The sequence below is a fragment of the Ceratina calcarata genome, unplaced genomic scaffold, assembly GCF_001652005.2.
Source record: "Ceratina calcarata isolate Rehan_Ccalc_2016 unplaced genomic scaffold, ASM165200v1 scaffold309.2, whole genome shotgun sequence".
NCBI lineage: Eukaryota > Metazoa > Arthropoda > Insecta > Hymenoptera > Apidae > Ceratina > Ceratina calcarata.
Window position 1 is genome coordinate 64,646 of NW_017153455.1, and position 26,379 is coordinate 91,024.

At 42.7% G+C, this 26,379-nt stretch overlaps 2 protein-coding genes across 6 annotated transcripts in view; one reads left to right on the top strand and one right to left on the bottom strand.

Annotated features, from left to right (window-relative positions):
* Positions 1–568: 568 nt before the first annotated feature.
* GlcAT-I (Glucuronyltransferase I) lies at positions 569–3,403 on the top strand. The gene is made up of 4 exons (XM_018023659.1): positions 569–1,041; positions 1,435–1,988; positions 2,186–2,482; positions 2,874–3,403. The coding sequence occupies exons 1-4, from the start codon at positions 918–920 to the stop codon at positions 2,970–2,972; spliced, it is 1,074 nt and encodes a 357-aa protein (XP_017879148.1). The 5' UTR covers positions 569–917; the 3' UTR covers positions 2,973–3,403.
* The window catches only part of Fas2 (neural cell adhesion molecule fasciclin 2), a 102,874-nt gene continuing 79,884 nt past the window's right edge, over positions 3,390–26,379 (bottom strand). For 3 of the 5 annotated variants that reach the window (XM_018023654.2, XM_026813076.1, XM_026813075.1), the window contains 8 exons: positions 23,401–23,570; positions 22,961–23,226; positions 21,537–22,596; positions 20,953–21,411; positions 9,831–9,962; positions 8,672–8,741; positions 7,530–7,655; positions 3,390–6,351 (listed from right to left, as the gene is read on the bottom strand). In XM_018023654.2, the coding sequence (XP_017879143.1) occupies positions 6,210–6,351; positions 7,530–7,655; positions 8,672–8,741; positions 9,831–9,962; positions 20,953–21,411; positions 21,537–22,596; positions 22,961–23,226; positions 23,401–23,570 (2,425 nt within the window). In that variant the 3' untranslated portion in view covers positions 3,390–6,209. Of the gene's footprint in view, positions 6,352–7,529; positions 7,656–8,671; positions 8,742–9,830; positions 9,963–12,234; positions 20,311–20,952; positions 21,412–21,536; positions 22,597–22,960; positions 23,227–23,400; positions 23,571–26,379 lie in introns of those variants that run through there. The other 2 variants (XM_026813078.1, XM_026813079.1) reach the window with 2 other exon arrangements.

Below are 26,379 nucleotides of genomic sequence, written 5' to 3' on the forward strand. Positions count from 1 at the left end.
GTGACACTTCCAACCAACCCAGCATGCGCTCTTCTTAGCGCGGCTCCGTTTCGCACGCGCTCCGAATTTCGCTCGTCCATGGTTCGTCCATTCGGCGTCGCTGTTCTCGACGCCGCTACCTAGGGAGTTTGTTTTCAAAAATGTACATAGACAAGGAAACTGGATCATTTTCGATATGAGTCCAAGAAATATAGCCGGACATGGAGCTTTTTAGCGGTCTTCGATATCCTATTAAATGTCGCTAAATGCATTAATGTGAAGAAAATAGAGATTAAAGAGTGTTGATCTGACAATTTATGTCAGTTGATCAGAATATGAATTTCAGATTTAATATTGCTGAAAGAAATTAAGTTTAAGTAATTATTTTTAATCTCGTGCGAAGGGGATGATTTATGCCGATTTCGCTCCAGTAAATAGACTCTACAGTTTTATATTTTTCGAAATGTAGCTGTCTGTATGTACGCACGCGCTATGCAATGTCCATTTCAAACTTGGCGCCGGAATTCAAATTTGTGTAGGGATTTTTACTGTCTGCGCAACGAACTACCTGTTTATCTCGTCTAAGCGCTTGCGCTTTATTTGTTACTTATCAAACGTCCCTTCGTAAAGTTCGCGATGATTTTAGAAGCTTCGCCATTCGTGTTCCTAAGCGAATTTTATATTTGCAAACAAGAACGTTCTTGTTTCACATTTTTCTTGCTATGGTCGTGATCGATTTTCATGGTAACGTTCTGAATCTAGTGTTTAAAATGCAGTGCTCTTTGACACATGCTGTGACCTTCGCGTGGCCTTGAGGTTTAAGGTTAGATCATTCGCTATCTGATTCTTATACATATGACAGACCGCAAATCGGTGCTGCCGTTGAATAGCAGTCGGCATCGTAGAATAGTGTGGAATAGTGTCATGGCGCGGCAACCATGACAGAACGTATATTTCTCAGCAACGAATTCGACACGAAATCTAATATGGTGGGCGGCTTCCGTAGCCAAAGATTCCTAACATTGTTCCTGCTGTTTATAATTACGTTTCAAAGTTTCGTGTGTGAGTATTCTTCTTATACTTCATCATAATTTTGCGTCCTATCTCTCCTCTTGTTGGATGATCTCAGCATCACGCATTTAACTATTCACGTTACCGCAATCCTTTGCGTCCCGCTAGAAGCCACGCATGCTCCCCGCGTCGTTCAAGAATGCATCGCTCTTATCGCGAATTTTATTGCTCGCACCTGATTTCTGATACGAGTTTATCGTCGTTTCGTTTGCTCTTTTCGATTTCGACTTGCCTATTTAAATTCAATTTTAAACTACCCGCTGCTGTTTCCTAACGATGAATCCCTCCATTCTTTGCGAATTCAGTTTTTGAATGGTTTAAGTAGAAATTTTCAATAATTAAACTGCTATTTATCGTAATAAATTTTCTCTTTTTATTTAAAAGATTATCAAGAACGTTACAAATGGGTGGAAGTACGAGAGGAAGTGGTTTCAATGGTCACGGAGCAACAAGAAAAACTGGCGGCAGTGATTGCCGAGCAACAAGACGTGTTCGGTCTAACTTATAGCATCATCAAGAGGCTCGAAGGGCATGGGATGCTCAGCGGCAGCAGACAGGACTCAGCCAACAAGCCTATAATTTATGCGATCACTCCTACGTTCTCCAGGCCCGTGCAGAAAGCCGAACTGACCCGTTTGGCGCAGACCTTCCTACACATACCGAACTTCCATTGGATCGTCGTCGAAGACTCGAGCAGTAAGACGAAACTCGTCACGCGGTTTCTCGAGAACAGCGGTTTAATTTACACCCATTTGGCGGTGATCACTCCGCCTAATTACAAACTCGGCCGGACCGATGCCAACTGGAAGAAGCCACGTGGCGTCGAGCAAAGGAACGCTGCGTTACGATGGCTTCGCGAAAATCTTAAACCTACTGACAACGGTATCGTGTACTTCGCTGACGATGATAACACGTACTCGATTAAACTTTTCTACGAGGTAAGAACATCTATCAATTTCACGATGCAATTATCCTTTATTTCAACAAAGACGTACACGAAATGTTAAAATCACGAGTTTCCTATAAGTTAAACACATTATATATCTTAAAATTGAGTGAATTTGATTTGAAAATTATGTAATGTAGGGATGAACGATAATTTTTATCATGATGTGTCATTTAACTGTGTCCATAGATGGAGAAAATAAAGAAGGTTGGCGTGTGGCCGGTGGGTCTCGTCGGTGGCCTGATGGTGGAAAAGCCGATATGTGATAACGTTACAAATAAAGTAATCGGTTTCAACGCAGGCTGGAAGCCGGACCGTCCATTCCCGTTAGACATGGCCGGGTTCGCGATAAACCTGCGGCTTCTGCTGGAGCACAAGGATGCCGAGTTTTCGTATGACGTCGAGGGCGGCTACCAGGAGAGTGAAATCCTGCGACAAATCGTCACTAGAGATGAACTGGAACCACTGGCGGATTGCTGCATGAAGGTATGTATCCGAATTATTTTTTTAGCGTAGATAAGTGCATCGGAATAGTTATCGAAGTATGTGTTTCAAAATAGTCTCCACGAGTTTACATATTTTTAAAGCGTCAGATAAGATAATGAAAAATATCCAGCGAGTAAAACAAAAATGAAATATTTAGTCAGTTATTTTGCATTCGTATCGTAGATACCGATGCTCGTTATGAAATACTAACACGAGATACTACATACGAACGAACACATTGTAACAGTTTAGTTACCTTAATTCTTGTTACTGTCTTAAACGATTTTCGCTAAAATATTTAGGAGCAAAGAGACGAAAGATTAAAGTCAAGAAACACTATATATACTTCGTTATCTAAATCGCAGCATCACGTTTTACGCTGTTTACACAGGTGTACGTGTGGCACACGCGAACGGAGGACCCGAAATTAAAGATGGAACAGCTGTTAATAAAAAAAGGTAGACGTTCCAACATAGGTATTGAGGTGTGATAAAAAGTGTGTGTTCGAGACAAAAGAAGCCTGATCTGTGTTATAGATATTATCGCGTCCATCAGCGCAATTAATATTTAAGATAAAGTAAATTTTGTATACGCTTTCTATCATTCACATCATCATTGGTTATGTATTGTTTATATAGCAATGCAGTGCCATAACGCGTAATCGCTTTGTAGCTACATAATCGACAAGGATTTTAGATGCGATTGTAGATAGATCGTGCGTACCGATAGTATGCAATGATAACACGGCCTAACGACGTACTATTGATAAGCATCGGGGACTTTTACACACTCCTTCTATTCATACGAGGTTGTTTCATTTTCTACGATAAAACTCGCACTAGTGTTAAGAAGTGTAACGAGGTTCCAGATGTAATAAGATTTTTATGTAAATGAAATGAAAATAAAATAGCGGTTGAACGACGTGCGTGAATTATTTGATCACGCAAATGTTCTTTCATCCTTTATTTAGTCGAGTACGTTTCCTTGACGCGTACAGAAAAAGCATACATAAAAAATATGCCTTACACCTATGAACTCTTAATAATGTTCTTTGTTCTTTAATAATTGTTATTCTTTTTTTAAACTGGAAGATGCGCAGTAATACTTTTCGTGGGAAGCTACTTGGGTTACGGATTTTGGCAACGAATATAAAATAGCTAGATTAAACGTGGATCTGTTTCCGTCCCTGTCGAGTCGTTTCCTCGAGCGACTCCGCGAGGATTCAAGGACGCTGCGTGAAGATCGCGGCGAGGACACTCGCCATTCTTCTCTTCTCTTTTTTTCTCGATTTATATATTTCTCGTTTACAATAATATGTACTCGTTGACTTACAAGCTAATAAGTACTATATATTTGGCAAAACTCTGTATTACGGTACGTAAAAAAGCTACCCTGTGCAGAAAGTGTGTTCGCAAGCGAGGGAACGATAGATGCTTCTTGTTTAATCGATTCGTTTCAACAGGTAGGTACAACTGGCTTCAATAAATGTACACACGACCAATTTATTTGAATTCTTTTTTTTATGCTTCTTTTCCGCCTTTTTCACACTTTTTTCATTTTGCGAACGCACCTTCCGAACTTGCATACAACAGTCCTAAACTTACCGAATCCTCCTATAAACTTATTTCCAATTACATATTCCCTTAGAGATTAGGAGAAACGTTTACAAGCATTTACAAAAACTTATCACATTTTATAACTGCATTTTTTTTTTTTTTGAGAAGCCATCTTACACATTAGGACAAAATTGGTATTTAATGTTATCGAATATATTATAATATATATATATATATATATATGGCAGCTTTCGATTGTTCTTTTGTTTTATATAGTTTTGAAAAAAAAACATCTCGGTTTTTTTATGGCAATTATTTTACGATTCGAATATTTCCAAAACCGAAAATGTCGCCGCATTTGATTACACTATACATATTATAAAGAGACTTAAAATTGTTAATATCCGATAAAATGCTATCACGATCGATAATATCGGACGTCCGTTTCCTTCTCTTCAGAATCGTTCCTTATCTTGCAGTTTTCGTGTATACTGTTTGGTAATTGTGCCGATAATCCGATCGTGACGGTGCACAATTTTATCGATCATAAATTTAATCGCAAAAGCTGCCCACGGTTCTCGATTACATTACTTTCTTACAACGTAGAGGGCAACTATTGTTGGATGCACACGAAACACTAACTGATAATGGAAACTTAAGGAAATCAGAGAGACACTTCGGCTTTGCCTCGTTGGTATAATTTTTATATCGTAAAATGTACACGGTAAACTATAACTAAAAATGATATCACGAATTAGAAAACGTAAGAGATGGTTTCACCTCGAGAACACATCTGACAACCGAGTGATACGTGACATTGGTTCATAGAGAGTATGGTCACATCGGAAAGAGCGGCGGGCTATTAATAAACAATTAATTTGTTCATGATTGTTAAAGGAGAGAGGCGTGGCGACGATCTTATTAAAGGATACGTAAGCCGAAAATAAAGTGAACTTATTTAATGGAAACCTGAGTTTTCTTGATCGTCAATGATAAAAACTTTGCGGAGTTTCGCGCTTAAAGGAATCAGTCTTCGAAATCAAGTCATTGTACAACCACGAAATTGATAATTCGTCGTTTCAGAGTCGCGCAGGACGCGATGGAACGAGGTGTGTAATTGTTTCAGTGGATCATCTAATCGGAGAACGTACATGTATGGAACGTGCCGAGGGTAAATAATTACTTTTAAAAGTATATACACAGATAGGAAGTTCCCGGACGATTAAGAACTTCATCTGGAAAGAGAAAATTCCTGATTCCGTTTGTTCCTACTTCCTTGAGAATTCAACTTCCGTTGTTCTTTATAGCAACGCGGAAGAAACGAAAACGGAATAGGCGAATCGTATTTTTCTTTTCTTTTTAGTTCCGTGCTGTGCGCACGATAATAGTAGAGTACTACCCAGCGTACTAGACTGCGATTATCTATAAGGAGTGCCTCGAAGCAATCATCGCTAATTATCGACCAACTTCTACCGAATTTCGCGATTAAATTTTGTACATGCTTTCTCCTCGTGTAAAGCGATCTATCTAACTCCTCGTCCTCCTTCTTGTAACGATTCGCTAAATTACAATACACCGATAGTTTTTCCTCTTTTTGCCTAGAAACGATCTTCACACGAACAAGATACATTTTTGTATCTGAGCTTGTCATGAATCGTCAATTACCCTTTGGTGATTAATAATTGGGAAAGGGGGGAGAAGGAAAAATGTATTTCTTTCAAGAATCTTCGCTTCCGTCAAAAACGCTGAGCTAAAATCCTTCCGTGCAATTATCTTCAAGATAAGTTTGATAGGTGCAAACGATAAGATCTACGAATAAATGCAACAATGTTTTCCGTTCTGTCCACGTAAAGATGGAGACAGACAAAAATGCACGTACGAGATTTCCTAAGGTCCGATCGCTCTCGTTTAAAAATAAAACGGAAACGGGATTACGCGCTCAACCCGAAATCTCGACGGGGTGAAAATCGAATTCAGAAAAGGAGAAGACTGTTGGCAACAGTTAAAACTCTGTTCCCTGCGTGTACGTTTCAGGACGAAACGATGGATGCTCTTTCCTCATCGTTTCTTTATCGTTTCGAGAACACTTCGGCCAGGGAGATGAAGGTGGTGTCGTTTTTCCTGTTTCTTTTCCACGGGATGATTTACAATCTAGTACGCCGGAAGAATATCTAGACGGCCGAATCCTTGCCGACGAACCCTGTCTTTGATACGGACCTCTTCCCGTCAAACGTGATGGACGTCTCCCGGCGCAGGCCCGAGTCGATGATCGGCGTGATCTTCTTTTCTTCCTTCAGCGGTTCCTTCTCGTCTCTAGAATACGTTGAAAAAAAAAACGTTTTATTGACTGACTCGCTGAATTTTCAGACAGATACTCTTTAACGGTTATAGATACTTTCTAGTACTGGGCATAAAAGAGCATATGTCGAGAGATGCGGCGCGTAGTGCAACATCGAATAATAACGCATAATGCATGCCATGTCACTCGTTAGTATCGTGTTTCACATTTGCAGTCGAACCAATTCCTGACTTCATTTTCTTGTCGCTCTTTTTAGCGTCACAGCGTGTTCATAAAATGATGCGATATAAAAATAGTCTTCCGTCGTTTATTAAATCGGGAGAATTTATGAACACCCTGTAGCGAAGATAATGAGACTAAATTGTAAAGACCGCGTGTGACGGGGGAGAAAACATTCAAAAAGGTGTGTGTTCGAGTAGTTGTTGTTAAAGATGACAATATTGGATATTTTCGTGTGTCCGATACGACGCGGGGTGTTGTGGATATTTTACGAGTGAAAAGTGTATCCCGGTCTCCACGGTAACGTTTTTCACGAGGCAATGAAACTGAATTACCTATTTTCATGATCCACGCTCGAATGGAACAGGGTTAAATTAAAGCGAATGGTGGTGACCGGTGCTACGGTAGTTAACGAGCAATTAATATCACTTCAGAGTGTTGATATCTCATGCAGCATAGCCAAAGCATGGGCGAGTAAATGGGCACAATAGTTTATGCAACGCGCGTAAATGATAGAGAGAAAGAGGCGACGGGGAGAGGGAGAGGAGGGACGACAAGTAAGCGTTAAATGAACTGTACGTAGTGAATAGTGTACAGTGCTCTTTCTTTTTCGTATACACGGGAAATGGTTGGCAGCAAAACAGATAACAGGGAGAACGGAAGTGTTGAAGAGGAGAACAAACAAGATCATCCTTCTCATGCTGCAATTCCGTATTATCGGCGGGCCTCAAGCGCCGTCCCCGATGGATGCCATTCTCGATTTACGTGTCTGACGTTCCAGGATGTCCACCAGAATCGAAGGATTGATAAACAGATAAGAAACAAACGAAAGGGGACAGAAAGTTTGTGAGAACGTTAAACGAAGAGAAAACGATAAACGAAAAAACTTCATGCGAAGTAGAAAGCCGTGTCGGAGCCCCTTCGTGAGGAGCCATGCTTCTTACTGAATTTCCAACTTATGTATCTCTCTTACATGGCAGTGTGTTTGACCAATCTAATGGTATTTTTTCCACTACCCGTGTCTTGGATGGCCGTGACCCCGGCGACATTGGCCATTTTTTGGTCGCAATACGGCAATGGAAACCGCCAACCGTAAAGACTACCGGTAAAGAAAAAAAAAGAGACAGATGCGAGAGGGTCAAAGTGTCTCCTAATGGCGGGATACGTTTTTAACGAGTTAACCGCGCCATTTAATCGCGGTGAAACAACGTTCCGTTATCTTTTCTTTCTTTTCTTTTTGCGGAACAAATGTGAGACTCCGGTTGCGAAGGTTCAATGAAAACGAGATATAAAGGATACCCGGTACCGATTTGTCGAGGGTGTCCATTAACATCGGACGGCGAACGCCTCCCCCATGTGCTCGTTCGACTTTTTATAGCCTGGGTTTTTGTTCGGCGCTCCGCTACGCCGTTAAACATCGCTTTGACAGTACGCATTCGATAGGATTTCAATGGGGAAAAAAGAAAATCAAAAGTGGCTTTTCATTACGTTCTATTCTGTTAAAAAAAAAAAAAAAAAAAAAAAAAAACAGTGAGATGGTCTTAAATTAAAGACAGAAAAGAGGGATGAAAAGTATGATTTGAAATTAAGACTTTTTCTTTATTGCAGTCTCTAATAAATAGGAAGCCCTCTTTAAACAAACCGGTACCAAGTTCCTACAAATATATATCAAAGAACGGCCGTTTCGCGGAATCGTAAGGGCTCCGGTAAATGAATTTGCAGGTTACTCACGGCTCCCGTGGGAATCTCGGTTCGCGATGCGAAAATTTCGTTCGACGGTCTGGGGGAAGCGGGCAAAGGAGAGAAAAAGAGAGAGAGATTCGCGGGCAGTCGTGTCCGAACGACACGGTGAATGCGAAGTTCGATGACACGGTGGTAAATATAGCGCCAAAGACTTGCCAAAGCACAATGTAAAATATATGTGTGTAATGTATACGTATATAAAGGAGTAGCGCCGAGAAGTAAATCGATCTAACACGACAAGAGATATCGAGAGAGAGAAAGAGAGACAGAGAGAGAGAGAGAGAGAGAGAGAGAGAGAGAGAGGGAGAGAGGATGTTTCGTATAAAACGTGTGGCGTGTACTGAAACAATTCGAGATTGGAATGAGGCTCACCTGCCAAGTTTCGCGTCCTCTTCGTCCACTGGTTTCCGGCGGGATCGTTCGCACACGTAGTATATGATTCCTGCAATAAAGAATTCTTTTATTAGACAAAAATGTATACCAGAACAAAACTCGTAAAAAAGTTCTAGAACATACTTTGCTTTCCTTGCTCTCGCGGCGTGAAATCTACTTTCTGAATTGTGTAACTTGTCGCGACGGCTCGGCGTAAACTAAATAGAGTCGTAATCTCGCGTTAGGATTCACAATTGCGCTTTCTCCGTATAAATTTGCGCAGCTGCGATTCGAGAAACGAGTTTATGCCGCGTAATTTCGGATAAATTTACGCCGCCGCCGCCGCATCAAGTAAATTAGCGTCGTAATTTCAAATAAATCCGGATCTGCAATTTCGGATACCTACCATTCCGATAGAACGGAAGTTCTAATAAATTTATTCGCTGCACTTGCAGCCAATGCTTGCGTCGCGATTTTCGATAGATTTACCGTTTCGAGTTCGTGTAAATTTATGCACCGAGATCCGTTACGCTCACCTGATACGATTCTTAACGGATTGGCATTGCACTCTTAACGTTACATGAATAGCCATTTAGTAATTTATGTTTATATGCGCTTTTAAATATACAGTATTCCGTTTATAAATGCTCAAGCCTTAAAGTGTGATATATAACAGTCTGCATTTTTACCATCATTAGGATGATTAGAATTGCGTACAATGGTGCGCTCTAATAGAAGGGTGGGCTCCTTAATTTGGTAGGATCAGTGGGAGAAATTCGTTTGAATCGTGTACAGTGACGTCCTCTACCGTCAGACTGGATCCTTAGCCTCGTAAAGGTGACAAATTGAAACTACCTGTTCTGTTATATTATAATAAAAAATAATATATAAAAAATAATAAATAAAAATTCTATTATAATAAAAAAGTCCTGAATACTCCATAAATATCTGTACACCGTGATAGACTCATGTGAAAGATAGTTCACAGTTTGCAAAGGGGGGATGAGTCTTCAGTAGAAACATGATAAATTTTAATTATATAAAATAATGAAATATAATATAGATGTTTGATGACCATTTATCGTGGGAATACTGTATATTTATAATGCGATTTAAGTTTAAGCTTAAGATTGTATTAATTAGAGAAATATATCTTTACCTGTTTTATGCGCACAACAGCAGATCACGTCTATCACTATAATAATAATGAACAGTACCGCGATCACGATACCGATTATGGCCGCGCTCGATATCAGAGGTCCTTGATGATGAACCACGGTCGTGTCCATACCTTGAAGGACAAGAATCAATGCGTCAAACAAATACCACGGGGCGAAAAAATACTTTATTGTTTTGCAATCCGTTAGTGCAGAAGCATTACTTAACGATGTTTGGTGATGCAATTCAATATTAAGCGTTATCCTAGAGCTGAAGTCTTCAAAGGAGAGAGATGCGCATAACAGAAAGTACAATCTCCATTCGAGTGTTTCTTCAAATGTGATAAGGGTTATAATTTCAGAGATAATATATGAAACAATTTGTAAAGTAGAAGAGGGATAAAATAGAAGGTTGGAAATAAATTGCGTTCAGCCGAAGTTAAACTTTTCGCGTCGAGGAAATTCGATGTGGCAAGAAACCTTCCAAAGCCTCGTGACCGTCTCGACCGTGGAACCTTCGCTATATTTCACGGTACTTTCGAGTCTCTGGAAACCGATTACAAGTATACCCGAAGCAATAAAACTCGATAGCTTATCCCGGCGCTCGATATCGCGATCACCGCGCCGTTACCGAACGGACGGGAACCGGCGCGCATCACCAAACACGTTACGCAAACAATTAATTATAGTCTCCTGAAAAGAAACAAGAGAATCGGCGGGGGGGTGGTTCTGGGGAAATGCCAAAAATCCGTTTTCATCAAAGCGTAAGACACACGTTAAAGGTAAACCAAAAGACAGAATGAGGACACCAACAAACCAAATCGAAGCGAAGAACGTGAACAAACACAATGTATTTACAAGCTACGTGTGTTTCTAATACCAATTAATAAAAAAGATGATCGGTCACCGAAGAAGCGATTAAAGAGAAGCGTGATTAAAGAACAGAAGTCAAAGAGAGAAACGAATGGTAATAAAAATGAAGGGAAGCCGGGTGCACAAAGATACGCGTGCGATATACCAAGCGCGAAAAAACATTAGCGAAACGGATGGGCGACAGAAGGGTGCTGGTGTGGCGTGGGTGCCCTTCTGCCCGGGTGGGCGCACAGAGAGATATGGGTGCTGAAGTAGAAGCTCAAGGAAGGGGGAAGAAAGCTCATTCGCTACCTTTCTCTCCCGATGTTAGTTTCTCTACGCGTCACTAATCTAAATGTGCTACCTCCACACACATAAAGCCAGTTTCCTTTTTATTCCACTGAGTGCCTCTTACTCTCGCGCGCGTTCTCTCTCTCCCTCTCACGCTCGCATATATTATTTCCTTTTTTTTTTTTGCTTCAAAAAGTCAACAGAGAGGGACTACTACGATTATATTATGCATACTTAACAGATGTATGATACACATTACGTCACGTCGTTTTTCGACTCTTCTGATGCGTGCTTCAGAATATATTTACCCGTTTGCTTTTCGGCGCGGCGCATGTCGCAGAGTCGCGTCCCGTCGTCTATTTTTTCGTTTTCGTTTCCCATTTAAACAGGTGAGCGGAAAATGAACGAGACGGCCGTGAAAGAAGCCATCTCAAATTGCTCTCTGCCCGTTTCGCTCGAATACTCTTTCTCCTCGCTGGACCTTAAAACCCTTTAACATGCCTCGAGCGTCTGCGTGGCCAGATCACCCAAGCGGATGATTTAATTTACGGTGCTGCACCGTCTTACGTCGTCGTCCGTTCGATGCCTAATAATATTTGCCGATGGATATATGCAGTTAGGTATTGATGAATGAGAACACTGTTCAAAGCGAACGCTTCCGGTCGATCGATCGGTTCTTCGAACGGCCGAGTCAAGACACCCGTGCTCTTCTTTACTAGTTTCGTTCTTTGGAATTCTCTCTTGACAACTCAATGGGGACACTCGTTCTTAAACTCATGCAGCTAATCATTTAATGAGATAGCAACTCGAAAGAAGAAAACGTGCTTCTCGGGGAGATTAAATTAATATTATTTTTCTCTCGAATGGAAAATAATCTGGATGCTCCGTGCGCTGAGTCCAATTAGTCGCTAAAAATGGAACTTCGCGGAGACTTACGATTTGATGCACAATTTGTGAAGAGCTCATTAAAAAATCGCGTCTCCGGTTTCGCTAGGGGACTGAAGCGACTTCACTGATCAGACGACTTCTCTATTTTCTTCGAGTATCTTCCACCCATATCAATTATTCCTTTTGTCATCGTTCTTTCTTGGATACATAGGCAGATTGGTTCGGTCTAATCTCATCAAACGGAGCCTCGTTATTTTCAATTGGAACGCCGAAGGGTTAAGTCAGAAGAATAACCAGCCATATTTATACGATACGAGATGAGATGAGAACAATTTGACGACGGCTTCTTTCTTGGCAGATTCATCTTGCATGATATTCCTTAAACACTCACATATATATTTCCATACTCATATTTACAATATGTGTTCTCCACAGGAAAAACAATAAACGTTTCTCCGCTGCCATAAATACGAATGTATAATATATATTATAATAATATGTATGTATGTTAGGCACTAGGCTAGCACATAATTCTTGCACGTGTGTACCTATGTATGTGTGTGAACGTTACCTGCCTCTAAACTCCATTCGTAAATTTATATATATAATATTTATATGTATATACGTTTGTATATATACATGTATATTGTATACAGATCACGGTTAATATGTATATTCGTTGGGAATTACACATGTGAAATACCTTACGAGTTTTTCAAGACGCGAGACCATTCCAGTTTTCCCCTTTCGAAGAGAGAAACACAGTGCCATTTCGAGGGTACAGAAGTCAAACAGTGAGGTCTGAACAATTTTCATTGAAACATTCGTGTCAGAATTAAACCGGAAGCTATGTAATAGTGAAACAAGTCAAATCGATTCTCAATTTCACTGTTGACGTAACACTGATTGAAGTCTGCACCTTCCATTCCAAAGACAGTCGCACACATCTCATTCAACACTTCTCCTTTCCTCGATACGGTCGGCACACCATATAACCGACAGCTTTGAAGCTGCGTCGACGTATCGTGATCCGAGAAAATGAGAGACGTTTCAATAAACGTCCGCGGCGATCATTGCAAGTTGCTATTACACGGAGAAAAGGAGATGGGCGGTGGAGGTAAAAAGAAATCGAGTGCTGCGATCGACGGGGTCGTGGCTCGATTATTATCATTACGTAGTCGATCTCGTACGGGCTTTTAAAAAAATATCCGATACGAAATAGAGTCGGGAGGGAAGATGTAACGTCGCCGATGGGACCGAGTAACAAGAGAGGAATGAATTGGGAAAAGGAAAAATGGATCGTGACTGGGAAAATGGAGCTGAAGTGTAACGAATTCCGTTTCACAAGGAACAATTCCGCGAGCCAGAAATTACCGAGAACAGAAATCTCCTCGATTTTAGTCCATTTTAATACTCGATATTTTTATTTCGCTTTCAACCATACGTTTCGCACCGTTCTCCATTTTCAAAGAGAGAGAAAGAGAGAGACAATATATGAAGCGAACCGTAATTTCCACAGACAATGAAGCAGGGCTCTGCGCGTCCATTAACCGTGCTCGAAACTCAGCGAGTGAAAATATAGTTTCCTACGAATTTCCAGTCTTCGATGGGATTCTAATCACAGCCGACGGATCGGGTGAGCGAGCGACAGAGGGAGAGAGGAAGTCGGTGATTCAAAGTGTTTTAATAACGGCGTGCGAGTAACAGAGAGAGCGACGCATTCCAGGAAAGCGCTATACTTGTCCAGCACTTAAGTCACGATTGCGTTATCACGAGTTTCGCGATGCGCATACGGCCGGAGTATGCCATGTGCCGCCCTCGAAAATAGATTCACGGCTCTCGACATTGCACGCTGCAGTTCATATCGCGAGAGCGCCTAGCTCTCTTCAGCTCCTCTCTTTCCCATCTCTTCTTCTTCGCGCTGTTTCTGTCGGTACATCTTCGTTTGGAACCGTGCGCGTCGCCTATTTATAACGAGGCCTCTGTTTCGGAGCACGGAGAGTTCCCCGAACGAGACTTAAGCCTCGCTGAACGCGAAAGTATTGGCACCGCGGCATTATAATTAGAGACGCTACTCCACTTTCGAGTTTAACGAAGAAGTGGCCGTTCGTGCCTTGGAAAATTTTTAATTCTAGAAAGACTGAATTTCTGATACAGGATATAATCTTAAAGACGAGATATCCGTTCTCGGTAGGAATAATTTAGAGAAGAATGCTGAAGCACAGTATGAACAGAAAAATGGGATAAAGCTACTACATGAAATCAAAGTTTAATACTAGTTTCAAATATATTGTCGAGAATTTTAAGAGGCGTTCATGGCTTCAACAGATGTATGGATCTTCTAAAATGATATACGCTGACTTTACATAACTGTGATATTGCAACTCTGTACCCGCCAAATACTTCTTGCACCTAGAACTTCATCCTCAGGCAATATTCGACATTTCTTACGCCCGTTGGAGAATGTTCGTGCCGGCAGATGCTCGGGGAACAAAGCATCCTCGCTCCGTGTCCAACAATTCCGTGCGAATTCATAAACAATTTCACAGCGGTAACAGCTCTTTGTGCCAACACTTTCCCCACTAGACGCTGTAGTTTCTTCGTTCGAAAGCGGGAGTGGTAACAGAGGCCCGCCGCCTCACTTCTCACCAGAAAGCCCCATTTGCATTCTCTCGTTGAAATTATCTCGTCGGTCGCCGGTTCCCGATCTTCCCGACCGAAGCAGTTTCGCGGCTCACTCTAAGTTGCAAAATTGCGAAAGCTCGAGAGTCGGAGAGAAAGGGCACGGGACCGACCAAATCGGGGCGAAGTGGACCGGATGAGGGAGAGTACACAGAATACAGAGAGTTTCAGGTTTCTTATCTATTATAAGTTCTAGCCACGGGGGCAGTGCGCGACTCTTGAGTTTTAATTGCGTTACCGTCGAGCTATTATATGGCCAAGTTCCACCGATTAATCCCGAAATCTGCCTTCCATTCTGTTACACGTTGCCTTGGCCCGACATGCCTCAGGCGAGGAACAGACCAAACCGAGCCGAGTCAAGGCAGCCGTTTGACGCGAGCGAAGTTGAATAAACATTGTCTCCTGCGAGCTTCTCTCCCCCACCGTGTACGAAACCCGTGTATACAAACGAATTAATCTCGGTCGTGAATCGTTTAATCGGCCGGATCAAAGGAACGCGAACAACTGGGATAGGACCCGTTGAAGTAATTTCTCGCACGGTGTTTTATTTCCGGAAACCGATCAAGCTCGAGAATTATTTTCCACGGTGCAGTTTACATAGCCACGGGTCCTTCGGGCGTACCGATTTATACGCGAATTTAGCCGGGTGCATGAATTCGCGAAGAAGAAATTTTGCTCGATCGGGTTCGCGCTTTGCCTATCCCTCGGGCAATGAAGTCCGTTATTCCATCGGTCTAGCCGTTTTTCTGGGACGATCTGGAGCGCAATTCTCGTGAAACGTTTCGCGAACACACTGGGAAAAAGGGAGTTCTCCTCTCCACTCACGAACCAATCTCGACTGTTTCCACTTTCCCTCTCTGTCTCTCTTCGCCGTGTCCGTCTCTGCAAAGCGATTTAACTTCGACAAAATTACATTAGGACACGGTTGAATCGAATCCCATTCTAATGGAGCCTCGCGGACGTTCCGTCGTGCTACAAATTAAGAGAACCGTCCTTCTCTACTTCCCGTCTCCCTCGCTCACTCCAGTTTGGCACTCGTTCAACGAGCCTCATATATCGATTCGCCGGAAAAGACAAGGGATTTTCGGCTGGGACTCGAAACGCAGAAAACGATTTTCCCGCTCGTTTCCTCTCGATTCCTCCTACCCTCTCTTTCACTGCCGTGGCTCCATTGTCTCGTCGGCGCGAAGCGTTTCACGCGTCGACGAGCATGCTTTTCGCCGCGATCTCTCTGCTCAAAGGCAGCCTCGAGCGAAGAAAACACTGTCTTCCGAACACGAATTCAGTCGACGCATACGACTGTACATGCCTGCCTCTTGCGTCACCGGAAACTCCGCTGCTCGCGCTTCCAGAACGGCTGGAGACAGTCGCGACGGCTAAAACTCGAGGCGGCAGAATCGCGAGCTAATCGACACCCTTTCCCGTGGTTCCGGGATAGGAGAGGTCTCCTCGAGGACCGGGGCGGAGTGGGATCGGCAGTTCATTAACTACTGTTTCTTCACTCTGGGTTTCAGGAGCAGTACCTGGAGTCGAATAAGCTGTGCTCGGAATTTGCTGGCGTAGCGCGACATTCGGATTTTACAACCGTATCTGAATGCAGTTTGAAGCAGTGTCCTATTGAATAATTCCGCAATATAAAACTAATGAAAAACCGAAGAATCACATTTTGACAATTGTAGAGAATTAGAAATTATCCGTTGATTGTAGAGATAGGAGATGAGATACGTAATTCGGGAATAGTGGTGAGGATAGAGGGAAAAATTTAGTTTCAGTATTATTATTGTTATTATTATTATTATCCGATCGAAGGTTCATCCGTTCATCAGGAAATTTTAGTAATTTTCCTTTTCGTTTATTCTTATGAACATTTATTTCAGGGTATCAATTTGGCAAAATAATAAATGAAAGGTCTGCTTCTCCTCGGAACCACAGTGTTTCTTCTTACGACCGTTTCGATTCGCTTAGACTCTTCATCCATTCACTCGCATATAATACAAAATAATGTACACTCTATATAATGTTCGTCCCGGCACTCGAGATTCTCAAGCCAGCTCGGATTCATCGATCATAAACAAGAAAAAAAAAATAAAAGAAAACACGACGGTCGAGCATATACCACTCACTCGCGCGTCTTCATCCCTCGAGCCGGGTGCGCGTAAAATATATAGCCGCGCACGATTCGTTTACATGAATCTAAACGCGTGAAGTTCAGACGAACGCTCGACACGCGACATTCATTCATTCACTTCTAGATGTTCTTTATAGCAATGCGCGAGCACATACTCTATTCATAGAAACGCAGACAGATCCCAATACGGTGTGCTCGTTATCATCCTCAATGGATTCAGAAACAACGCGCGAAGTCACGTATCTCGTTGGTACTCCATCTAAGAATTCTCACTGGAGAAAATACCAATCGCGTTACTTGAAGATGCATGGAAATTTTGAACAGCTTCCCCGTATTCGCCTGTCAAAATGTGACACATGCGCATACATACAAGCTGTTAAAACTTAAGATACTATTACTTGTCGGATTCGTTTTGTATAATCATAATAATTATTCGGATATAAAAAAAGGAGATTCTATATAGAGACTCCTTTGAATGTTGTGCGTTGAATCAATAAGATTCATCATTTAATCGTTCCAAGAATAAAAGAAATTGTGCATTGGAGATTCACTCGGTTGGCCAACAAATGACACGCATGTCGCTTTTCGAGCGTTCACCGAACCCCGGCCTTACAATTCACCTTACTTACACCTAAGCACACTCGTATGCGTTTTACATACACAATTGCTGATCGCGTGGAATCCCTCGATACGATAGTACAAGAAGGTACGTGGTGTGTTCGGAATGAGAGTGTCGCCAACGAAAAACACAGGCGAACGGCACTAACTTAAACGAAACGAACAGAACCGGTGAAAATAAAGAGTAAAAGAATCAACAAAATTAGATAAGAAAAATCAAATAGAAAAAATAGATGTATTTATATCTGAAACGACACAAGCGCATGCCATGCGATCGTCTAACATCTAACAGCGAGGTACTACTTGGCGATAAATTGTACTGTTCGTAAGCTTAGCCACGTAAGTTCTACGTGTAGAAGGATCGAAATCTGGTCCTTTCCGGAATTCGAAATGACGGATGAAAAACGGAAACCGTTCGCCTTGTGGGACCTCGCCTTAGCATCTAAGAACTCAGGCAAGTGAGCGTTCAGGAATCGAGGTTCGACGACCTTGTCGCGTTCGCGTTGAACGATGACACGCGATCGATACCCTCATTGGGCAGTAAGGGGCCATTTGTATTTCAGACGCGACAGTCTTCCGCGTACCTCGATACCCTGGTGTGTGTCTCCTACGGAGCACCACTTTTTCTTCCTTCGCTTTTTTCCCTTTCTCGTTTTGCATATTCGTCGTGTCAAGCTTCTTGCTCGAACCGAAATACAATTGATCGAATACGATCGTGACGACGTTCGTTAATCATGACTTCATGACGATGACGGTAATACTACTGGTAATGACGATGAACAACGGTATACAAATAGGCGTAATCGATTAAACTAAGTGTTATTAATAATACCATATAGTGATAATAGTATTAATTTATAGTAAATTATAGCAGCTATGTACGCAGTGAATAATATAATAATAATACTAATAATAATGATAGTAATAATAATAATAATAATAATAATAAATGTTGTAACGCTAATAGCAATGGTTAAAGTAACGATAATAATAATATTATTATTAATAATAATAATAGTAATCATAACACACATCATGCGCACTAAACACGTATGGTCCAAGAGCTAATCAAGCAGGACTAAATCCGATGATTCGGCAAAATAGTTAATCAAAATTTTCCCAGAGAGAAACAATGAAAATAATTCAAACAAAACGTTATTAATCATACACAAGAGGAGAGAAAAAATCGTGTATGCATTCAGCTGAAAATGATACCCAGCTAATAAAACTAATTTCTCAAGGCGAAAAGTATTATGTAATTGGTTAAGAACAGGTGCTTTTCCCGTTTCGTGCGGATGCTCTCGGGTCTCGTTTGTTCATTAACTCTTTTTTTGTTCGTTTCTCCTCGCGGATCATTCGTATAATATCGTGATCATCGATAAATTGATCATCGTTTGGTTACGTGTTCTCGCGAGTCTTTTCAAGAATTGTGTTTTAAGTAGCTGCAAGTGCACATCTTCTTTGGCTCTAAACGTGTAATTCGCGTGACTAATTATTCACCACGGGATGAATGAAAAATTGGTTATGAAAAAACGACGAGTAGAAAAAGCGTAGCCGCACACGGGCTATGCGGAACGGTGGTGGTTCAGCTCGGACGAAAACGGATTTTTCACGGACGACTCCTGACGCATACGATCGGAATTTCCTTCGACGGACGTTTGTGTATGTGTGTGTGTGTTCGTGTATGTTCTTTCAAAGAGATGGTAATGAGTTGCACACGACAAGAGAATCTCCTCTTCTAAAATGTTATTCGTTGTTGTCTGTTTCGTTATTACGGTTTTATTCGTTGCAAATCAGGCCGCAAAAATTGCGAAAAAATGACCATCCAAAAATATCTGTACTCTGCTAACTGGCGAGAAACAAGGAAATATTCCTGACCAATTCGCTAGCTACGTTATTTAAATATAATTAATATAACGCGGGATAACCATCCAATTTTACTCCTTCGTTTCCTCTTCTCAATAATACTTTTGCGTGTTTCAATAGTACACTTTTCGCGATTTAATAGCCTGTGAAATTTTTCACGCGAAAACAGATTCGAGGCGCAAATGCATCGGATGCATCAATGGAAACGAAAGACGCGTATCGATGAACAACTCCTCGAACTGGAAACACTCTAATTCGACCATTCTAAGTTTTCAGTCAACTACTATCATTGAACACGACTCATATTTTAGAAATTCGTTGCTTCACTAGTGATACCGCTGGCTAATGTAAAAATCATTCGTCGTACATCAATCATCTATCAAATGCGAATTCTTAAAAGAGAATCACCAAGCCATAGCGTGAACTGCAAAAACGTCCCACTACATTCCCTAAAAAACTGGACTGAACGTAGTCCGCGGGAATCATTGCAAATCGCGGTCTCTTCTCTTTCCTATCGAATCCTCTCGCTTATTTCCTAAAAAACGTTCCTATCACGAAATGTTGTGCACCGGTTTAAAGTGACGCGGTTTAAAGTAATCGTCACTCAAATGTGTATGCACGATGGTAAATGCAAGTGTGTGTAGTGTGTGTACAGTGTTGGTGAACGATTTGAGTGCTCGTCGATTTTTGTGAACATTACACGCTCGAAACATGAAAACCCATCGCCCGCTTGTAAGTTGATTTTCATTTTTTTTTTTTTTTATAGAAGTGTAAACTCGGCGAACAGGAAAACTTATAGTGTCCCGTTCATATTTTTACGCTTTTCTCTTTCTGCCCATCGTGTTTCTGTGTCCCTGGGGTTGTACTCTTCACGCGTGGTACATGTGTGTTAACATATATGTATAGTACTTTCTCGTAATTCGCATGATACCACTTTCTGAACCGCGTACAACTACGTACATAGAAACGGAAAGATCAGAGCGTGAACAGCGACCGTTCCTGACGATGAATTTTTCGTTTTTATTTGCATTTTTTTTTTTGTGTGTTTTAAACTGCTACGAATAGGATTATTGCTGTGGCAATGGCGGTCACGGCGAGCTTGCGAGTACCTCCAGCGGAAGTATCTACATTGTAGTCCACATTCTGGCCCGTAGATTCTAATAATGACAAAAAGTGACTTGTAGAAGGATCGTTTGTTGTGTCTTGAACATGTTTTGTTAGAATGGGGGGAGGGAGAATATCTAATGATAATACATATACCTAAGATGCCAGTAACATCGTACGGCTACCGAGTTCAATTCATCTAAAAGTCGCTTTTCTACAAGGGTCAAGGGGACTGAGGACTCCTTTATCCACTTTCGATTAAAAAAAGTTTCTACGCACAAACATCTCTCAGTATCAGAAAAAATCGCGAGACGCGAATAAGACGCGTCGATATACCTCAATGACCCTTTTCCCTCCTCCTTGAGTAAACAAAAAAACAGAGGCGAAGTAATAGTTAGAAACGGTCTCTCTTGTCGGGTTGAAAAAAAAAGAAAAAAAAATAGAGAACGGACATATCAATCGGTGCAATAGCCTCGTGCACATATAAATATAATGTAATAATTTCAAAGAGAAATTACGACTTGTTAAAAAGGGCACTAATCGAATGACCGACGAAAAAACGTCGTGAGATGAAGAAACGGCGAACGAAACGTACACGTTTCGAGGAGTACGGTCATAAAAATGTGTAAGAGAAATAAAATAAAAATAGATGGAAGAGAAAAGAGACGTGAGAAAAAGAATTGGAGAGAACTTACCCCTGGCCGTCTTAAACTTCGCAGAGCCCGGCTTACTGAAACCCATCGCGTTGTGCGCCCTCAGCTCCACTTTGTAGAACGTGTCCGAGATTAGGTTCTTCAGCCAGTGCCTCAACCTTGCCTGAGTCTTCACGTCGACCGTTCGACAAGTATCCTCAAGGACCTCCCAGTTGCCCGAAACGCGTTTTATTTGACAGTACTTGATCTGGTACATGTCGATCGGCTCACCGTTGTCCGCCGGCGCCAACCAAGACAATTCGTATTGATTGTTGTACATCGAGACATCATACTCGTCCGTAGTCGGTGACATTAATATCTTCGGCTCGTTCGGCTGCGTTCTTCCAGGCGTGACCTCCCGATAATTGGCGCCCCAGTTGCCCATGCCGACCTTATTCATGGCCGCGAATCGGAATTCGTACGCCGTCTGAGGTTTCAGATTTTCCAGCCAGTACGCGGAATCTGAAGACGAAATAAAATTATTTTCCTACATGATTGAAATCTGCATTTAACACAATAAACATCAAATAAAATCTTCGACGCAAGAAATCAGCTTCGAGAAATGTTTGCCGATTCAGGAAACTTACTGATAGACCACGTCTTGTTCCTAGCCTGCGACCAGGTCTCTCTGTCCTCCTTGTACTGCACGACGATCAACTGCACGGGTAACTCGGGGTCCGTGGATGGTGGTAGTACACTGAACCTGATCGTGGTTGCTGTGATTTCTTCCATCTTCGATTGCATCACTTCGCCCGGTTTCATCGCCTCCCTCAACTCGATACTGTAATCGCGCGTGCCATGCTTGTTCGACGCGATGCACTTATAAGTCGTGTAATATCGCCTATCCAGCGGGTAGACTGTCAGCGTGGAGAACGGACCATTGCCGATCTGCTTGATCCATTCGTCGTTGTCGATCTTCCTATCGCCATGTGACGTCCAGCGTATGGTAGCGTTCGGTATGCTCTCGGCGATGCAGCTGATGTTCACCGGTTTCTGATCCCATGACCAAACGGTTTTATTCGGCATAGACTCGAACGACGGCGGGAATTCTACCATCAAATGGCCGTTTTTACGAGCGTCGCCTCCCGTGTTCGAGGCGATACACTCGTAAAGTCCGTCGTCCTTCCTGAGAACCTCGTCTATCGTCAAAGTTCCAATCGTTTCCCCGGTGTTATCGTTCGGTTTGTTCGACACGATAATCCTGTCGTCGTCAATTTGCGCCCCGATCGTGTACGCCTTATCGGAAGTGTGCTTTCTGAAAGTGACTTTGGGCGGGGGTCTGCCGAACGCCTTACACGTGAGGCTCGCTTGCTCGCCTTGTACCACGGTTGCATTCAGCAACTCCATGATTTTCGGTTTCACAATCACGTTCACCATTATGTTCGTGCGGGCCGATCCGGCGTTGTTCGTCGCGGTGCACTGATACTCCCCGGCGTCCTCCCTGTTCACGTTCTTGATTGTTAACACTCCCGTATTCGAGTTCACCTCGAAGCCATCGGCGGTCGACAAATCCTGATGAGTCAGCGTCTTTACCCAGGTGATCTTTGGCAGCGGTTTACCGTGAGCCTTGCACGTTATAACCGCCCCTTCGCCCTCGACGATGTTGACCGGCTCGGAGATCTCCTCCACCGTGGGGCGTATGTGGACCTGTATTAAATGAAACGCAAACCTGTTCCCTGATACCTGCGGCAGCATTATGGCTAGGGATCGGGAATAATTGACGCAACCCCAGCCGGCATAGTCGAGGGTGTATGTATACGGTGGTCAGTGTACAAACCGAGGGGTAACGGATCCACGGAACTCGGAGGGAGATTTGCTTTCCCGCCGAGTTTCATTTTAAGTTTACCGTTCTGTTTACTAATTATACTTGCACAATTTCGTACTTTTTGCACGTTTTCTCATGGTTAAAATTTATGTATATATAATACGGTTTATATCTAATAATAAATTACACTTAGTACGAGCGAAAATCGTGGTTGATAACAGATCCGGTGGAGTAATCAATACGTACCTCAACACGAATAAATCGTTCTTTCATTTCGCCGGTGGTCAACACGGAAGCACGGCAAGTGTAGACGCCGTCGTCGGATTCTTGAACATTCTTAATCTTCAGAGCGTACGTGTCTACGATGTAGCGGTCGTTTGTCTTAATTAATTCACCGTTGAACAGCCAGTCCACCGCGGGCGAAGGCCTAGCGCGTACTTTGCACTGAATAGCGAAGTCCTCGCCAAGTATGGGGTATTGATTGAGCGGCGCATCGTCCCAAGTGATCGCGACTGTGAAACACAGTGTTTACTCTTTTCATCGTTTTTCTTAGAGAGACTTAGAGACTTAGTTTTTATGCTCTATTACAAAGAATTTTCATAAAGCGCGTGCAATCTTAGTAATGAAATATTTAAGCGTGAGCAGTGTTTAATATTATAAATTGAGTCGATTTTTCGATTGCTCACCTATCGAGTCGATCGTTACAGACTTCTCGAGTAAAATGGAATTCGCGTAATTGGCTTTACAGGTGTACTTCCCAGCCTGTTCTTCCTCCAGCGAGTTGAAGAACAAGGACAAGCTGTTATCCTGATGCAGTTCGGTGTACATCGGCGGCTTCGTATGACCCGTGCCCGTGCTAGACGCAATAATCGAAAATCGCTGTTATAACGTCTGCTATTTTTTATATTACATACCCATTCCAATAACGATGACATTCTATTTAACGATGATGGTGATGACGATAAGTGAAATGTTCAGATGATTCGTTGGACAGTAGTGACTGGCTCAGTGTTTCGCGAATAAACTAACGGGCACGCACTATCTACCTAATCGTACTCATTTTCCCAAATTCTATTACTGTACTACGCAAAGCGAACTAAGAGCAATTAACGTAACCATAAACGCACCTATGAGCGTAATGCTTGTCTCTGGGAATATCTCCCTCGGAACGCTGCTGCATAAATCTCTGGCAAAACAACTAATCCGTATTCTAACGCGAAACACCGAGCCGATATCGGTGAAATATATCGTTACGAGGCGTGGCTGTATACGGGAGGTGAACACATAGTGAACGCGTCGAATTCGGGATCGATGCCGTGGGATCGGGGTCGTTCGCTAATCGATCGACCTTAATTCGAGACGTAAGACCCCGATCGAGCGCAACCCAAAGACCTCCCTTTCTCCTCTGCCTCCTTCACAAGAGAGAGAGAGAGAAAGAAGCTTGTCTACCTGGGTTCCTAAGCCGACGCGACGCGGCGGACAACCGGCAATTTGGTCGTTTCGTGTCGTGTACGGACCGAGGAAACTGGTACAAACGAGACGCATTCACGTGAATTCACACAATTTAACAACACCGCATGACAGAGTTTGGTGGCACGGGGCAAGGGGGAAATGGAGATAAGGTCCCGGGGCTTTGCTCGCGCGTAGTGCATACAGAGAACTATACACGCGCTGAATCGTGTCGTAATGAATAGTTTCGATGCGATTTCCGAATGGGCCGTGTCAGCAGCAGAGATACCGGCTTTAATGAACCCTTTCCGATTAGGTAACGTGCGCCGTCGGTGGTTATCGAGATCACCGATCCCCATTCCGGGATAAAAAAAAGGGGGACGAAAAAAATTGCAGCTGATTGTCCGGGGATCGATCGTCGTTGCGCGCCGGGTCCAGGTGCGATTAACCCGTGGTTGCGAACAGATTGCCTGCTCGCGGGTTGCGGTATTACTCACGCGAGCCAATGAAGTTGTTTATCGTTTCCGGTTCTTTGTTGGTTGTTGCGGTTAACTCGGGTGCAGATCGTATGGAGTGTTGAACGCGAGACGATTCGCAGTTACTTGGTTGCATTAATCTACTCTACTGTTAAAGTCTTTTTAGCAAACAAGTTTCTTCATTACAGATGCAAACAGCACGTTACAAATAATGGAGATTTCATTTACTAACAAAAACCTTATTTATACTATTAATTAAAACGTGTAGCAATTTTAGAAAAATTAATTAAATAGAAAATATCTTTATTACGAAATAGAAACAAGTTTCTCAAATTCATTCTCCCGGCAAAGAGTAAGAAAACAATAATTGGTCAACGTCACCTTCGACCGTAAGTAGTATTAGCCCGAAACAGTCAGCCATGGTCTCAATTTCTCAACTTCAAAACTTCTTCCCACGAGTTCAATTAACCAAAAGGAGAACGGTGCACGAACAATTGCGACGACGGGACCGACAAGGGGCAAGTCGAATCAGGTAACCGAAGAAAGAAGGTTGTAAAAAATAAAGAGAAAAGTAGAGAGAACGCTTCCGTAGAGCTGCGGCTTGGTACGTGGCGATGCACGAGATAGCGGCGTTAGCCCGGCGATTATGCAATAATACCCTTTCTTCTCACTTAGCTAATCGGGAACACGGAGCCGTTAAGTACAATTAATGAAACGGTTTCAGCGGACCGGGGGACGGGGCTACACGCGCGTCCCGGTGAATTTATCGGCCATTACATGCCGCGACGAGAGCGGACATAATTATGCAAATCGGTCGGGATACGCGTAATCGGGCAAACACGCGAACCGACGAATCAGTTACCGAGGTTAACGCTCGTTGAATTGTGTTTGATCGCGTTCTCAGTTCAATATTTGCAAGACGAGCGCCGCGATACATTATTTAGCCGGCCGTGGATCGAACCTCGATACGCCGCGGCGCATGCTAACACATCGGAGACACATAACAGATGATGAACGAGTATGCTGAAGTGGGTGGGAGTTACAAGATGAGTGGTTGCCTGATCCGAAGCAGTGCTGTCCGCATTAGAGACTGCTTGCAAACTGTCTCTGCTTTAATTAGTCGTCGGCCTTCAATTTATATCAATTTTTTTTAAGCAGGTATTCTGTACCGAAACGCTTCTTGTTTTAAATCAGCTTTAAGGATGTATTGGCTATACAGTCAATCCCAAAAGTTTATACACTTTAGAAACGCATTTTTTAAAAAGAAATCAGACGTCGAAAGAACATTGCTNATTCTTCCGACGTCTGATTTCTTTTTAATTATAGGAAATGCGTTTTTCTAAGGTACATGAACTTTTGGGATTGACTGTATAGCCAATACATCCTTAATTATGTTACGAGCTTCAGCACTGATCCTATCATACGTACGATGACGGATTTAATTGCTCAGGTAGCCGGTGTTGTTGCTATCGAATAACAGCCGTAACGAGGAATGAGCATCGTTAAACGCTTTAGTTTAGGATTTTCTCGCTTCGGCGGTGGCCGAGGTACCAATTCGGCAAAGGAGGCTGGGCTACGGTTTAAACGTTCAAATACGTACGACCGGGAAGTCGGTTCGAGCCGCGGAAGGCGGAAAACTTTCCCGAACAGCTTAATGAGCAACGCTTAGCTTCGCAGAACAATCGGGCGGACCTGCAGCAATTAAGAGCTCCGTACAGGAGGGGGCCGTAGTAGACGTAA